Source organism: Bubalus bubalis, chromosome 19 (assembly GCF_019923935.1).
Source record: "Bubalus bubalis isolate 160015118507 breed Murrah chromosome 19, NDDB_SH_1, whole genome shotgun sequence".
Lineage (NCBI taxonomy): Eukaryota > Metazoa > Chordata > Mammalia > Artiodactyla > Bovidae > Bubalus > Bubalus bubalis.
Window position 1 is genome coordinate 56,531,121 of NC_059175.1, and position 17,335 is coordinate 56,548,455.

The 17,335-nt window shown below is 45.4% G+C and overlaps 1 protein-coding gene across 1 annotated transcript; it reads left to right on the forward strand.

Annotated features, from left to right (window-relative positions):
* The first annotated feature begins 415 nt into the window (after positions 1-415).
* ZNF622 (zinc finger protein 622) lies at positions 416-14,207 on the forward strand. Its single transcript, XM_006072957.4, has 6 exons — positions 416-1,159; positions 2,032-2,292; positions 2,509-2,671; positions 5,276-5,388; positions 12,651-12,794; positions 13,993-14,207. Exons 1-6 carry the CDS (start codon positions 556-558, stop codon positions 14,118-14,120), a joined length of 1,413 nt encoding a protein of 470 aa, XP_006073019.2. The 5' UTR covers positions 416-555; the 3' UTR covers positions 14,121-14,207.
* The last annotated feature ends 3,128 nt before the right edge of the window (positions 14,208-17,335 follow it).

Sequence of the window (17,335 nt, forward strand, 5' to 3'; positions counted from 1 at the left end):
CCTCAGCCTCCAACCTGAGTCTCTCAGCCCTCGGGGCTAGGGCTCTGATGGTCCGACCAACGGTCTAACCAGCAGTCCTGGCTTTCGTGACACCCACTCCCGGGGTTGCAGGGGCACGAACTTCAGAGAGCCCTCGACCGTCGTGTGGTCAACCACATCAGTCCTCCGGATTCCCCAAGCCGCGTTTCCGCGAGGCGGCCCCCTTCCTGGCCTCAAGTTTCAACGTACAGGGAAAAAAAAAAAAAAACCCAGATATTAATTCGGCCGGGGCTAGGCCTGTCAATCAATAACCACCTCAGGCCACGCCCACTTTTGTTGACTCAACACTCACCTCAGGTCGACTGGGCGGGGCCGGATGCGTCACTGGCTTCCCCCACTTTCCCGGGACTCTCCGCGGCGGAGGCGCGGCTACAGTCTGAGAGGCGGGACTTCCTGTCCGGCTGGGGATGACACGATTCAGTCCGGAAGTCAGCTCGCACTCCGGTTTTTTTTGGTGTGGTCAGGCCTCTGGTTGCTAGATTTCTGCCTCGGTCGCGCTTTATTTCCCGCCTGGGGATGGCGACCTACACCTGCAACACCTGCCGGGCGGTGTTGGAAGACGCGGAGGCGCAGCGGGTCCACTACAAGACGGACTGGCACCGCTACAACCTGAGGCGCAAAGTGGCCGGCATGGCCCCCGTCAGCCTCGAGGGCTTCCAGGAGCGGGTGCGGGCACAGCGGGCCCTGGCGGAGCCGGAGAGCAAGGGCGCGGCCACCTACTGCACTGTCTGCAGTAAGAAGTTTGCTTCCTTCAAGGCCTACGAAAACCACCTCAGGTCCCGGCGGCACGTGGAGCTCGAGAAGCAGGCGGTGAGTCGGAAAGTGGCGCTCATGAACGAGAAGAACTTGGAGAAAGGGCTGGGCGTAGACAGTGTGGACAAGGATGCGGTGAACGCGGCCATCCAGCAGGTCATCAAGGCTCAGCCGTCCACGTCTCCCAAGAAGGCGTCGCCAGCGCCCGAGGCGGAGCCCGGGTATCCCGTGGCCGCCGGAGGACGTGGGACTCAGCCGCGAGACCCGGGCGAGAAACCTCCCCGGCTGCGGTGGTTTGAACGGCAGGCGAAGAAGTTGGCGAAACAGCAGGGGGAGGAAGAGAGTGAAGAAGACCTGGATGGGGACGGTGAGGACTGGCCTGGGGGGCGGGGCTAGGGAGGGGTTGGTCCTTAGGTTTTCAGTTTATCCTTGAGGTTGGAGCGGGGAGGTGTCAGTTTTTAAGTGAAGATGATGAGTGAAGGTGGTTTCCATGCTTTCTGAACTGACCGGTGTGGCCAGCATCCTTACAGGACATTTTATCAGTTAAGTCAGTTGTCAGTTCAGTCGCTCAGTAGTGTCCGACGCTTTGCGACCCCATGGACTGCAGCACGCCAGGCCTCCCTGTCCATCACCAACTCCTGAGTCTGCTCAAACTCATGTCCATCGCATCCGTGATGCCATCCAGCCATCTCATCCTATGTCTTCCCCTCACTGATGTATTAAATTGAGATACTGAAACCTTAAGATGGGCGAAGGGTGAGAATTAGCTTAGTAAATATTTGTAGAATGAATAGATCCTTTCTCTGTTTATTGAATGGAGAGATTTTTAACATATGCAGAAGGGTACACATTACCCCCTACACCTTCTGCTGTAGAATGTGTTATTTCTATTGGGTATCTAGTTATGATGGCTTTACACTTAACCTAGTTTGGTAAAACCGTGCACTGAGAAGTTCAGAATCAGCTAACCTGAAACGGGAGGTTTGAGCCTTCAACCTAGCTTCCTTGGTGAGGTTTTTTTTTTCCCCTTTCTTCCCCTATGGCATCTCACATCCCACTAACACTGATTGAAAGTGTTCATATATACCTAGAAAAGGAGCCAAAGCCCCCTTCAAGGGGTTTACTGTGCCCTGAACAAGGAAGACTAAGGCATTCCTTAGCCATGCAGACTGGTGAGTGGTAAATGAATAGCTAACACTGACATCTGCTAATTTTGTTTTCAAAATCTCTGGCCTGAAGACTGGGAGGATATTGATTCTGATGAGGACTTGGAATGTGAGGATGCTGAAGCCATGGAGGAGGAGGAGGAGCAGGATGCAGAAGAGGAAGAGGCAGGAGGAAGCACCCCCCTTGGTGCCATCCCCATAACGGACTGTTTGTTTTGTCCACATCACTCAAGCTCCCTCACAAAAAATGTGGCTCATATGACCAAAGTCCACAGCTTCTTTATTCCTGATGTAGAATATCTTTCGGATCTTAAGGGACTGATTAAATATTTGGGTGAGTATAATGTTCTTTTCTTTTTTAATGATGAAACCTGCATTATTGGGGGGCATTAACTTTGTGTTTCTCACCAGTCTTGGATTTAATGACCTACTGATTTTGTGAAAATCAAAAACTTGACCACCAAGTTTTTGATTGTGATGAGATAGATGATGAGATATAATCTGGCTGCAAAAAGCTGCTTTCATGTCTTTTTCTCAACTTTTTTTCCAGGAGAGAAAGTTGGTGTTGGGAAGATTTGCTTGTGGTGCAACGAGAGAGGGAAGTCCTTCTACTCCACGGAGGCGGTACAGGCGCACATGAATGACCGGAGTCACTGTAAGCTCTTCACAGATGGGGACGCTCTTTTGGAATTTGCGGACTTCTATGATTTTAGGTCAGTCTGGTTTGTAACATGGAGCGAAGCAAACGCATCACATTTGCATTGGATTCACCTGTGCCCCTCCCTGGTAACTGTGTCTGGCTCTGTCGGATATCCTATTCTTAATACCTCTTAGAACACTTTTATAAGAGGTGCTTATTTCCTGTCATTTTGTAAATGAGAAACTGAGTATCACAGAGTTAAACACACATATCTGACAAAGAGACGATCTCAGGCCCAAACTGTAAGTTTGTCTGGTTTGAAAGCTTGTTTTTGTTTGTTGTGGTGTCAACGGTCTGAAGTTCAGTTTTGCCTGAGTGGTTGGTGCTTAGTGTCAGTGTGCCTGTGACCCATCACAGCTGTGCTTTGCAGGCAGGTGTGTGTCATGACCATGCCAGGAGTGCAGAGTCCACCTGGTACAGGTGCTCAGAAAAGTCCTGGTCTTTTAAGTTGTCCTTTTGCATTTTCCTCCTGATTTCTCATTTCTCGCTTGTCCTGACAGTTTTTCATTATAGCCACTTTGGTGGCTGTGTAGGGGTATCCATTGTGGTTTTGATGTGTGTTTCCCTGATGAGAACTAATGCAGTTGAGAACCTTTTACTGTGTGTTAACTGGGTGTCTTAACCACTTGAATATCTCTTGTGAAGTGTCTGATCTAGTCTTTTGTCCATTTTTGTCCATTCCTGTCAACTTATCTGCCTTACTATTAACATTTTAGTGTGATTTTCTCCAATTATTTTCTGTGTGTATTTCTGAAAGACAGAGATTCTTCTAGAACTACAGTGTCTTAATTTGCTAATTTCTAGATGTACTCATGTCACTCTTTAGGATAATTAATTAAATTAAAAATTAAAAAATTTGGTTCTTCAGTTGCACCACCCACATTTCAAGACCTATGCTTAAAAGCAGATGTGCTTTCAAAGTAGCCACCATACTGGACACGAAGACTGAAGATCTGTATCATCACAGAGTTCTCCTGGACTGAGCTCTTCTAGAACTTGTTTCTGTAAGGATTTAAGTTGAGGAGAGCTGCATCTCCCACTGTACAGCCTCTTCCTCTTCCCCTGTTTGCCAGCCCTCCTCGAGAGAAACAGATAACACAGATGAAGAATTGGTATAGGTTATTAGCTCACTGTTTTTAGGAACAGTTTTAGGTTCTCAGCAAAATTGGGCCGAAGGTATAGCAGTTTCTTATGTATTCCTCACCCCACAAGTGCATAGCCTCCCTCATTATCAGCCTCCCCCAGTGGCACATATGTTGCATTTGATGAACCAAGTTGACCCACCAGTTATCGCTTAAGGTCCATAGTTCAGTGTTCGCTCTTGGTGTTGTCTGTTCTGTGAGTGTGGACAGATGTACATATAGTGACCTGTATCCACCCTTAGAGTAGTTTCATTGGCTTACAGATCCTCTGTGTTCTGCCTGTTCATCATTCTCCTTCACCCGACCCCTAGAAAACAGTGATACTTGATGTCTCCATATTTTTGCCTTTTCCAGAATATTGTCTGGTTAGAATCATACAGAATGTAGCCTTTTCAGGCTTCTTTCACTGCTTCTTTCGCAGTAACATGCTTTTAAGGTTCTTCTGTGTCTTTTCATGGCCTGCTAGCTCATTTTTTTTTTTTTTTTTTTTGGTGTAATCCAAAACTATTCCCTTGCATGGATGTACCACAGTTTGTTTATCTAGTCACCTATTGAAGTCCATGTTGGTTTCTTCCAAGTTGTAGGAATTTGGATAAATCTTCTGTAATCCACTTGCAGGTTTTTGTATAGACAGAAGTTTTCGACTCCTTAGGGTAAATCCAAGCAGCAGGCTGGGTCTTATGGTAAGAGTATGTTTGATTTTGCAACAAGCGGCCAGCTCTTCCAAGGTGGCTCTGCCCTCCTGTATCCCTGCTGGCAACGAGGGATTCCTACTGCCCAGACCCTCCCCAGCATTAGATGTTCCAGGTCTGGGCCATTCTGATAGGTGTGTAGTGATATCTCTGTTTTAATTTCCATTTTTCTGATGACATATGCTGTGGGCATCTTTTTTATATGCTTATTTGCCATGTGTTTCTTCTTAGTGAGGAGTCTGTTGAGGTCTTTGGCCCATTTTTGGCCAAATCGGTAATTTTCGTACTGTTGAATTTTGAGAGTTCTTTTTACGTTTGGATAACAGTCCTTTATCAGATGTGTCTTCTGTCAATACTTTTTCCAAGTCTTCATCTTGTATTTTAATTCTCTTGATACTGTTTTTCACAGAGCAGAAGTTTTTAATTTGAATGAAGTTTAGTTGATCAATTCTTTCTTTCATGAACTGTGCCTTTTGTGTCATGCCTAAAAAGTCATCACCAAACCCTAAGTCATCCAGGTTTTCTTCTATATTATCTTCTAGGATTTTTTTATAGTTTTGTATTTTAGATTTAGGTCTGGGATCCAATTTGAATTCACAGGCTATTTGCTTACTTTACTAAAGAGAAAATGCTAGCAAATTGTTTTCTCTCCAGAAGCTTTCAGTGTAGTCCCTGTAGACGTTAACCCCCACCCGCCACCCCTTCAGTGATCTAGTAGGTCGGCAGTATTTTAATGAGATCTGGGGTCTTGGTCTGTGTGTTAATGGCATTCCATGGTTCCAGGAGTAGCTACCCAGATCGCAAAGAAGGCGAGGACCATGATGAGACTGAGGAGCTGCCCTCAGAAAAGACCCTGGATTATGACGATGAAACCATGGAGCTGATTCTCCCTTCTGGTAAGTGCACTTGTCCAGAATACGTAGCTTCACGCCATTGAGATTATCGGAGAAGCGTGTTCCCATCACTTCCCTTCCATGCTGTGGGGAGAGAACCTACAACTTCAAGTGTGTGTCTATGTTCCTTGGACAAGGTCACCTCTGAAGGGAGCCCCATAGCTCTGATTTAGCTGTTTTGTTTAAGTTGCATCAGTGTTTTCCTCACTTTGTTGTGATTTATAATGCTTTAATTGGCCGTTTCCTTTCTTTTCAATACATAAACCTTTTGTATTCTGTTTATTATCTAGCTTTTTGGCCCCTCTGGATTTTTCTTGTTAAACTTGACTTTGCCCTTATTCCTTGAACTAATTCCTGTTTCCATAGTTGTTCAGACGGCGTGTGTTAGTCTGGCATGGTTGGATATAATTGACAGCACCTAGGCTTCCTGTTCATATTCTGGGTGCAGGGAGAGACTTGGAGTTTGAATTCTGCCTTTTCCTTTGGGGAACAGCATTCATAATGGTTGAATTTTGTCCCAGATATGAAAAGAAGAAGGAAAGCTATGCATTTGAGAAGTGTGAAATATTGTTTATAGTGTTGTGCTTAGCTGATAGGAATGGGAGCAGCTAGAGAATATACATTTTAAAATGACAGGGAATGGAATGATAAGATAATAAGGTTCTAATAGTATATTTACTGAGAAGTTAGCATATTCAGGCAGGTACATTATTTTATCTTTAGATCAAGTCTGTGAGTTAGATTCTGTTGTCCTTATTTGACATATGAGCCACCTGAAGCTTAGACAGGATGAGTAATTTGCCTAAGATCACGGACCTCGTCAGTGAAGAGCCCATTCCACCTTTCCTCCACTGCCTGGGAGATTTGCTGTGATGGGGGGAGGGAGTGGGCAGGCAGGAGCAGCCATGCTGCCAGTGGGTACATGTCTGCCGTGACGGAACCACCTTGTGCTGTTTGCTCTCCACATGGAATATTGCTGTTTAGGAACAGACAGCCCTGCTTAACCTGGAATAATAACCTTCTAAGGTGAAGGGCAGCTTTATGCAGTGACAGTTGGAGGAAAGTGCCGGCAGAACCTGTCTTGAGGATATAACTCCTCTACAGTGACAAGAAAGCTATAATGCAGCAGAATATTGTGGCGCGTACAATACACAGTAGCAAAACAGACTTAAGTGTATCACAAGGGACCTGATCTCTTCCCCTGGTGAAAATACTAATGCAGAACCTCAGAGATAAGTTTGGAAACTTCTTTTTCAAAAACTATTTGCTTGGGCCCTTATCTTATTAGGGTCCCCTTCCTTGCATGCTAAGTCGCTTTAGTCATGTCCGACTCTTTGCGACCCTATGGAACCCACCAGGGTTTTTACCACTGGTTCCACCTGGGAGACTAAGATCACAGTAGACTTTGAGAAAGTGAATGTGCTAGTCCCTGCCAGCAGTGTCTGGCTGTGGCAGGATCACTGGGAACGTGGGCTTCGTTTTGCAGCCACTTTAGCACTTTTCATGACAAAAGTCTGCTCAACAGTGAGCATATCCTATTTAAGAAATATAGCCTATTTTGAGAGAAATTTTCATCTGGACTTAAAATTTCAGAGACTTAAAGACTCCTTAGCTATCTAGACAACACATTGCCCAGAGTGATCCAGTCTCCTCAGGTTCGTCAAAGCCAAAACTGAGTGTCTTCTTAGGATCCTTTATTCCTCTCCTAAATCCAGATGGTAACTAACTGCAGTTCCTAATTAGTTAGGACTTTGGGTTTTGAATATTTTTTCTTTTTTTTCCTCCTTATCCATTTGTCTGTGTTACCATGAAAGCTTCCTCTCTGGTCTTCTCCAGTCTGATTGCCACTTGGCCACTGGAACATTCTTTCTAAAACAAACACCATTCTGTTACATTTTCTTCTCCCTCTGGAATTCCCAGGGGCAGCCCTGGCCCTCAGGGTCACTTTGTCGCCATGTCTTTGTGTGCTTCCTTTTCCTGCCCACGTGAGGTTTCCCTCCTCTAGGCCTTTGTACACGCACTGCCTGTCTTCCTCTGAGACTCAAGTGGGGTCCCTGCTCCAAGCGGCTGAGCTGAGCTCCCGCCCTGGGTGAGGAGAGTCTCTTCTGCTCCTGTGACACTCGCACGGCCCTCCTGATGGGTCTCTTCTTCTTGGTACTTGTTGACTCACTTGCCTTCTGTCCCTGTTACTGTGAGGACCAAACTGGCTTCTTTCATCTCAGCACAGTGCCTCAGATACATGGGAGCCACGTAAACGTCTGCTGACTGAGTGACTGGAAGGTTGGAGGTTACTTCCCCTGGCCTGCCACAGGGCCCGTAAAGAGAGCCGAAGGAGCCATCCTGGGTTCCAACGTGGCCTCAGGGACCACGCGTCATATTTGCCTACAGCCCCAGGTGGCAGATTGCTCTGCCTGTTCTTCAGACAATCAAAGAAGAAAGGGCCATGAGATTAACTTGTAGGTCCAGTTTCTTGGGTTTTATTTAGTCTTTATTTTTAAGATATTTTTTATGTGGACTTTTTTTTTTTTTTTTTAAGAAATCTTTATTGAATTTGTTACAACATTGTTTCTGTTTTATGTTTTGGCTCTGGGCCAAGTGGTATCTTAGCTCCCTAACCGGAGATCGAACCCACACCCCCTGCATTGGAAGGCAAAGCCTTAACCACTAGACTTCCAGAGGAGTCCTATTCTTGCGTTTTTAAAACATGAACTTCCTTACTGACAGCTGCCTGTCCACATACCGGGTCATGCTATTTTAAAGTGTCAGATGGTGACCTCAGGCAGCTCTTGAGGGAGACTTGGCAGTAGTGAGTGACCCTTGTGGTCCTAGAGTACCAGGCAGTACTGTACCATTATACAGCCTCTGGAGAGACTTGACTGACTACCAGGTACTTCCCCGAACCGGGGTAACTAGGCTCTGCACATCTCTTCTGTACGTACATTTTCCTGGGGAAAGGCCGTAACGTAACGGCATCAAGTAACCTGTGTGGCTACACAGATTTTTTTGACCATGTGGATAAGTGTATCCCCCCACCCCGGGGAGAGTCTGTATGTAGTGTCTAAAAAGCATGTGTGACCTGGAGCCAGAAAAGGAACTATCTACATATACATCATTCATTGCCTTCCTGGGTCTTCTTCACAGATGACTGACTTCTGAAACCTTATAATAGAATTCATTTAAATAGCAATAGTACATGGCTTTCTTAGTGAACCAGAAACTAGCAATATTCTGAAATTTTTTCCAGCTCTACAGTTACATATACTTTTACTATCTCATTTTAAAAACCAATCATCCTCTGGTCAGTCTTGGTTGTAATGAGATATGACAGTTCATTGTCCATTGGTTTTCTCCCTCAGTACTGGTTTGGGTTTTTTCTAATGAACCAAGGAAATAGGAACTCTCAAATAAATACCGTTTAGACGTGTAGTGGCATTATGGCAGTATATTCAATCACCTGGTTATTTCTTTGAACAAATTCACCATTCAGAAACCTCTGATTATGTTCAGTTATATGACTGGGTGGTGTGGACGTTAGCATGAAGCTGATTTGAGAAGGATTCTAATGTGGAGAGCATAGTGATATTTAATCAACTACCCTTAGTAGAGTCTGCATAAAACTGGTTTCAAAAGCAGCAGGTAGTTGGGATTCCTTGACTGTAGTTGCTTCAGGTCAGTTTCAGTTCAGTCGCTCAGTCATGTCTGACTCTGCGACCCCATGGACTGCAGCACACCGGGCCTCCCTGTCCATCACCAAATCTCGGAGCTTGCGCAAACTCATATCCATTGACTTGGTGATGCCATACAACCATCTCGTCCTCTGTCATCCCCTTCTCCTCCTGCCTTCAGTATTTCCCAGCATTAGGGTCTTTTCCAAGGAGTCAGTTCTTCATATCAGGTGGCCAAAGTGTTGGAGTTTCAGCTTCAGCATCAGTCTTTCCAATGAATATTCAGGACTGATCTCCTTTAGGATGGACTGGTTGGATCTCCTTGCAGTCCAAGGGACTTTGAAGAGTCTTCTCCATCACCACAGTTCAAAAGCGTCAATTCTTCGGCGCTCAGCTTTCTTCACAGTCCAACTCTCACATCCCCATATATGACTGGTGGAAAAACCATAGCTTTGACTAGATGGACTTTTGTTGGCAAAGTAATATCTCTGCTTTTTAGTATGCTGTATAGGTTTGTCATAGCTTTTTTCTCAAGGAGCAAGCATCTTTTTATTTTATGGCTGCAGTCACCAGCTGCAGTGATTTTGGAGCCCAAGAAAATAAAAGTCTGTCACTGTTTTCACTGTTTCCCCATCTATTTGCAATGAAGTGATGGGACCGGATGCTGTGATCTTGATGGTCTCAGAGTCAGTGACATAAAGCATCCAGTAGAGGGCGCCATGAGTATTCGTATCCAAGACTGGTTGGCTCAGTTCCCCCTTTGCTCTTCAGTTCCTGTGGAGCAGGTTGGTGTGAGGACACCTCCAGTTAGTTGCTGACTAGCCAGAAGAATCTGCCACTGGATCCACAAGAGATACATAATCAATCTTAGGGAAATTACTGTTAGAGATACTTTCTTTTTCACTGTCTAATGTCAAATGTTAGGCTATTTGTTAAGTAGGACCCCACTCCAGTACTCTTGCCTGGAAAATCCCATGGACGGAGGAGCCTGGTAGGCTGTAGTCCATGGGGTCGCTAAGAGTCGGACATGACTGAGCGACTTCACTTTCACTTTTCACTTTCCTGCATTGGAGAAGGAAATGGCAACCCACTCCAGTGTTGTTGCTTGGAGAATCCCAGGGACGGGGGAGCCTGGTGGGCTTCTGTCTATGGGGTCACACAGAGTCGGACACAACTGAAGCGACTTAGCAGCAGCAGCAGACAGTCTTTTTCATTTTAATTGAAGTATAGTTGATGTACGCTGTTGTGTGAGTTTCTGGTGTACAGCAAAATGATTCTACATTTTGCATAAATATGTATATGTGTGTGTGTGTTCTTTTTCATTATAGTTTATTACAGGATATTGAATATAGTTCTCTGTGCTGTGTAGTAGGACATTGTTGTTTATCTATTTTATACATAGTAGTTTGTATCTGCTACTGCAGTCACAAAGCCCTAATTTCTCCTTCCCTGACCCTCTTTCCTCTTCAGGAACCAAAAGCTTGTTTTCTATGTCCATGAGTCTGCTCTGTTTTATTAAGTTCACTTGTATCATATTTTAGATCAGGAGTGGACAGTCTTGTAAGCAGTTATTACTGTGGCAGAAGATAGATGGACAGGTGGAAGCTTCAGCCTGACTCAGACACTTCCCATCTGTTACTTATGGACAGGCACGCTGTGTTCTGGTACGAAGCGGAGCTGTTCTCAGCGCCTGTGCTAGGTGCTTACTGCCAGGCGCGCCTGTCATCGCTACAGGAAGGGGTGGCTCTAAACAGCGCTTACAGTTCTGCCAGGTGTCAGAAACCCTGGCACTGATTCATGAACCCTCTTCAAACATGTCTTAAAAGATAGCCCTCAAGAATAGGTATTTCTAAATGCTGCTTACAAATGTAAATAAATCAATTTAGTAAGTCCTAATGAGCAGCATTATCATTTAATGATTCTGAGGAAGTCATTGTTGCAAACTCAGAGCATCCTGACCTACATTATAAATAGAAAGTTGTCATCAGCACTGCTGGGCTTTGCTGCCAGAGCCTCCATGTACGTGCAAGCCTTCTCCATCGCTGCATCTCACTTGTTTCTGGTGGTCTGGGAGCTTTGTTAATTCTTCCCCCACCAGAATAATTGGGTCCAGGGAGACATCGTTCATCCATGTTAGTATCCAGGACCACAGCATCCTAGAATTGAAAATTTCTCTTTTTGTTGTCTCCTGAGTCTGGACACAAATCAATCACCTGGAAGTAATCACTTATTCATATCTGTGTAGGGAGCAAAATGTTACACAGGTAGCTTGTCAAGTACTGGGACTTCACACAAAATAACCTGATAGAGATTTTTCTAGTAGATCAAAAATCTAGATTCTAAAAGCAAATATAGCCATCTATAATAGTTATAGTATTCTGTTCATGGTCTTTCTACCCAAAAAACTTCCAACATTTAGAAAGCAGTAGGTCGGGGTTTCTCCACTTCAGCACTGTGGACATTTTGGGCCAGATAACTCTTCGCTGAGGGGCTGTCCTGCGCATTGTATGGTGTTTAGCCAAATCCCTGGCCTCGACCCACTAGGTGTCAGGAGCTTCCCTCTACCTGTGACTCCAGTCATTGCCACGTGTCCTCTGGGGATAAAGTCACCCCTGTTTGAGAAGCACCCCATTAGAGAATGTTAGCAAAGGGAAAGTGGATTGGCTTCTCTTCTAAACCCAGACTGTGGCTTGTAGAACTAAAATCAGGCCATTATTGGTTCAATCTTTTTTCTGTTAAAGAAAGTTAAAATTCCTTGTCTCCTAGGATCCTGTTATCTGTATTAGTAGGGATGGCCATGTGAATTTCTATGGAGGCATATTGTAAGTACGGAGGCTGCATTTTTCACCTGACAGTGACTTGTCATTATCTCTACTGTTAACACTTGTCAGCATCTCTACTGTTTTTTTCACCTTTAACCATAGACTTAATTGGTTGAATATTTGCAACTATTATTCTATACACAAGTTTTAATTTCTTACAAAACTCTCTATTCCACGTTGCTAGGTCATTTCACTCTGTTTTATGCCACATTTCCATCAAGAAGTATTTCCCCAGTTCACAGTCTGCCTGGTTGTGTGTTGTTGTTGTTTAGTTGCTAAGTTGTGTGCGACTCTTTGCAATGCCATGGACTGCTCTGTCCATGAGACTTCCCAGGCAAGAATACTGGAGTGAGTTGCCATTTCCTCCTCCAGGGTTTTGTTTTTTTTTAATATTTATTTACTCACTGATTTGGCTACACCAGGTCTTAGTTGCAAACTCGGGATCTTTAGTTGTGGCGTGTGAACTCTTAGTTGCAGCACGTGGGATCTAGATCCCTGCCCAGGGATCAAACCTGGGCCCTCTGCTTTGGGAGTACGGAGTCTTAGCCACTGGACCACCAGGGATGTCCCTCAGCATCTCTGCTCGGGTTTGCCTTCTTTCCCTCGTTGGTTAACATACAGCTTCATCTTTCTTCAGCTGGTAGGAGTGTTTTTTTTCTGGCACATGCGTTTGCCAGCTAGATGAACATGAAAAGTGATTTGGAAAGCCCTTGCTTTATAACTCTGCTTTGAAAAATGATCCACCTCCGTACTTCAGTACTGTTCTTTTGAAAACCAGGTGCCAGGGTGGGTCATCGCTCCTTGATGAGATACTACAAGCAACGGTTTGGCTTGTCGAGAGCTGTGGCGGTTACTAAGAATCGGAAGGCTGTGGGCCGGGTCCTGCAGCAGTACAGAGCCCTGGGATGGACTGGCAGCACAGGTACGTCCTTGGGGACCTCCCGGGCCAGCCCAGGAACTTGCGTTACACAAAGGGGCTTGGGTGACGTGGTTCTCTTCCCTCTGTCCTTATGGGTCCTCTCTGGGGGAAACTTACCTTCTTGCCTATGACCACTTGAGACACATATGGTGATAAACCCAAAGCTCCATGACTTAAAAATTTCATATTCCCCAGCACAGTAGCTTTTTAAAACTGCCTGTAAACCATTAACACTTTTAGGAGGTATAATTGCAAAAATAATTGTTTATAATCATCAAAGGTTGAAATTCTGGAGGTTATACAGTGGAATTAAATAATGTCCTTGAAGCAATATAGTTTGAGCTGTAGAGTCAAACATGACTTACCTGATATTCTTATAGGTTCTTATACAAAGAGTCTGAGTAATTTAGTTAATCGAAGCCTCTGCTTTCTTACTGATAAGATGGAGGTGGTATTAATAATATCTACGTATAGAGTCGTGCAGGTTGAACGTCATAAAGCATGTATGACATAGTACATGCACATAATAAATGCCGGCTATCATCCTTCGTTTTGAAATTTTTCTTTAGAAAGCTTAGTAAGACTCGGAGGGCTAGAGCACGCTACTGAAATTGTTCAGCTTTGAAACATCATCAGTATGAAACTATTTAAATCTATTCTGATGTCTGCTGAGTGCAGCTCTTTATGCTTGGATCTTTGAGGAGAACGTCAGTCCCTGAAAACAGGAGTGGGGAGAGGTGCTTTCCGACGGCCTGGAAAGCGCCGAAACCGAAATCCATTGTCAAGGCCTCTGTGTTCATATATGCACGTGGGTTCCCTCGCTGGGGCTCCCTGGGAGCTGTGAGGCCACTTAAATGTAGTGGACAGACTTCCTGTTAGTCTTGTCAGGAATTCCTGTCTGACTTGGTTTCTAATCTGCCTTTCTCTGTGCCTTTGGTCAGTGGGCTTCACCTTTTGGGCTTCTAGACCTTTTCAGGTGATGAAAACTGAAGAGGCATGTATATAGAGAGCAGTCCTGGTACACAGTGGCGGGCGCATGGAACCCCCCAGGGCTCGTTGGATAGAGGCATCAGATAATAACTCCTGGTTAAATATTAGAGCCCGCTTACCCAAAACCAGCTTTGATTCTCTGCCAAGTTGGGTTTTCTCTGATCATGGCTCACAGCCCTTTGCCTCATTCTCACCCTCTTCCCAACCCTAGGAGCAGCTCTGGTGCGCCAGCGGGACATGCAGTATGTCCAGAGGATGAAGTCGAAGTGGATGCTGAAGATGGGGATGAAGAACAACGCCACCCGGCAGATGCACTTCCGGCCCCAGGTGCTGTTCTGATTGGCCAGGGGCTGGGATGACGGCCCTCCTGCTGCCACTCCCCTGTACTTCCTCTGTCCTGACCTGATAATAAAAGCCAGGATCAAATTGGCTCTCCTGTGTCGTTTTTGGACAGGGTTGAGGGGTCATCTTTTCACCCAGTGAGTACTGTCTGCTGGACGCAGGCCCTGCCCTGCTCCTGAGAGGTGCTGTGTAGTGTCAGCTTGGAGCTGATTTAGGGCTGTCAGAGTAGCGTGGGGGACTCAGGACTGGCTTGTCTGCCCTGAGCCTGGCTTAATGTTCAGAGGAACACCTTGCTGTGTCCTGGAGCCGTGACCCACATTAGGAGCTTTGAAGCTTCTGGGGGAGCAGAGTGGAGTGTCCCTCATTGGAATGTACTGTGGCTCCCGAGATGGCGACGATCTCTGGGCACTTTCATTAAATCCAAGCAGAGTTAAAAAGCATGTCAATGGCTGGCTGTAAAAGTTCTTTTGAATTTATCATTTATTTTTGGCGGCGGCGGGTCATAGTTGCAGCATGCAGGATCCTCATTGTGTCATGAGGGGTCTCGTGTTGCCGCGCACGGGCTCTGGAGCTCTCGAACTTCCGTAGTTGTGGCGCACGGGCTGAGCTGCCCTACAGCATGTGGGATCTTAGTTCCCCAAGCGGGGATCGAACCCGGGTCCCCTGCACTGCAAGGGGGGTTCCCAACCACTGGATCACGAGGGAAGAAGTCCCTCTTTATTTCTAACTGAGAGCCAGTGCTCCCTTTAGAGTAGGAAGAAAATAAATGTAAAATGTTGAGTTTTCATTTTAGAAACAAAAGTGATCTCAGGGTTCAATCTCTGAAGACATGCTCAGTACAGGTGGTTTGGGGAAAAGGCCATGGTCTGTTGGAAATGAAAGTAAACATGAAGTTCAAATCCACTGAGCGACCTTTCTGACTTTGGAAAGTGACTTGATCTTTAAAATCTGTACAGTGAGGTGTTTACTACCTTGCAGGTGGTGCGTGATGAATTAAATCAGCAGTGGACCCATCAGTCACTCAGTCCCCAGCACAGACTAAGTGCTTCACGTTCTCCTGGGTGGAGCAGGGGCCCCGCTGAGTGAGGGGGTGTCTGGTCAGTGTGATGATCTCCCTGAGGGGTGGCTTCCGAGATGCCCAGAGAGCGTACTTCACCGTACATTCACCAGCCCTTGATTGCTATGGAGACACTTATTTTTCTTTAAATCTTGGATGCAGAATTGAATTCATTTTATTTCTTTAGTACAGGGCTCACTGTCCAACAGTGGAGGGCTCCCTGGTTTTATTCCATCCTGTTTCCTAACATTCTCGTCACACAACAGTCCTCCACCCTGCTGTGTTTGACATCTTTAAATCTATGTCCTGGGAAATGATACACTGCTTGGCATGGGGTATGTTTTTAATTTATACTTAATTGAATGTGGCCTTCCCAGGTGGCACAGTGGTAAAGAATCCACCTTCAATACAGGAGACACAAGGGTCGCAGGTTTGACCCTGGGTTGGGAATTTCCCCTGGAGTAGGAAATGCAACCCACACCAGTTTTCTTACCTAGAGAATCCCATGGACAGAGGAGCCTTGCGGAGTTCAGTCCCAGGGGTTACAGAGAGTCGGTACGTGATATTGTGCTATATAGTTCTTGTCAGTTTTGTTTTTCTTTCAGTATTTTTTCACTCAGCCTCATAAGCTTAATTCATCATGTAATTGCTGGGAGACATCCATGCTGTGTCCCCCACGCAGAACTTCCCTTCCCTTGCAGCTGACGCCTCCTGTCTCGCCTCTGGTCTCACAGCAGCCCTGCACTGTTGGTGTGCCTCATCTATATAGGTGCCCTTTTAATTTTAAGACCTTTTTACCTCTTGAGTGTCGATGAGGACAGTTTGAAATATTTCATTGATTTATTATCTCCTTCCAGGCTTCAAAAGACCGGTTCTGATTTAAATTTGTGAAGGAATCCACTACACCGCTACCTACATCATTTTAATAACTTTTAAGACTTCAGTTTATGTGCCTTTCTGGAGTAAAATTCTACGTGGAAATGAAGGCAAAGAAAAAAGATTTGAACAATTCGTGGTTAAATAAAGAACATGAGAAAGGAGCTTGTTTGGGAGGGGCACTTCTTTGTGGTTCAGGAAACTGAGGACGTGTCTGATAATTAAATTCCCCCATAATTCTGTCCTTTGATGGGTCTCTGTCTGTCTCTGGGTGCACTGTGCCCCAGTCTGTCTTGTGTAGTTGGGCTTCCTGGGGCTTCCTGGCCCATCGCCACACAGCAGTTTGCAGTTGGGCCTCCCCACTTCAGTCCTTTCAAGGCCACATGTTCTTTACCTGGTGTCTTAAGCCAGTCACTGGAGAAGAGGCAGAACGTGTCAGAATACCAGCTTAGAGTCTAAGGCAAAGCTGCCATCCTTCACCTCACACTCTGTCATTCTGAATTTCACTACTTACAATGTATTGACATACTGCTTTCCTTTCTCCAATTATTTATTCACATTTTTAAAATTAAATATTTATCCAAAGTAACTCCAAAGTATATTTTTACTAAATCCAAATTTTGTACTTCATTCTCATCAAGACTTCCTAATAGCGACTGTAAGATAGTTGTCCAAACTGATAGCAGATACAAAAGTAATCTTATTAGCGGTTCAGCATCAGGACTGAGTTGAGCACTGGCTGCTGCAGCTGACTGACTGTGACTCAGGTGGACTCTTTCATCCTGGGAGTAACCCCAGGATCGGCTGGTCCTTGAAAGTGGATCTGTCTGTCTTTGGTTGAGATAACAAGACTGGGATCAAAAGTGAGAGAATGTAATCTCATCCCCTCCATGCATTTTACCCAAGTCCCATGCAGCTCTGCTGATGGGTTGCACTGCTCGTCTGGTGATGGCACCGTGCGCTCTTCCTGCCTTGTGGACACTGCGTTTGTGTTTTATGGAGTGTAAAGTGCTTCATTGTGCCATTTTCTATTTCTCCACAGTGAGGTGTAGGTAACATTTTTATTTCACACGTGAGAAAATAGATTTAGGGAAGTTTAATAGCTTTGGTAAGGAGACAACCAAAGGAAGCCAGAGGTTCTGGTCCAGTGTTCTTATTTAGATATTTACTTGACTGCACCGGTTCTTAGTTGCGGCATGTGGGATTTCTGGTGCAGCATGTCGGGTCTGGTTACCTGTCCTGTGTGCTGTGCTTAGTCGCTCAGCCATGTCCAACTCTT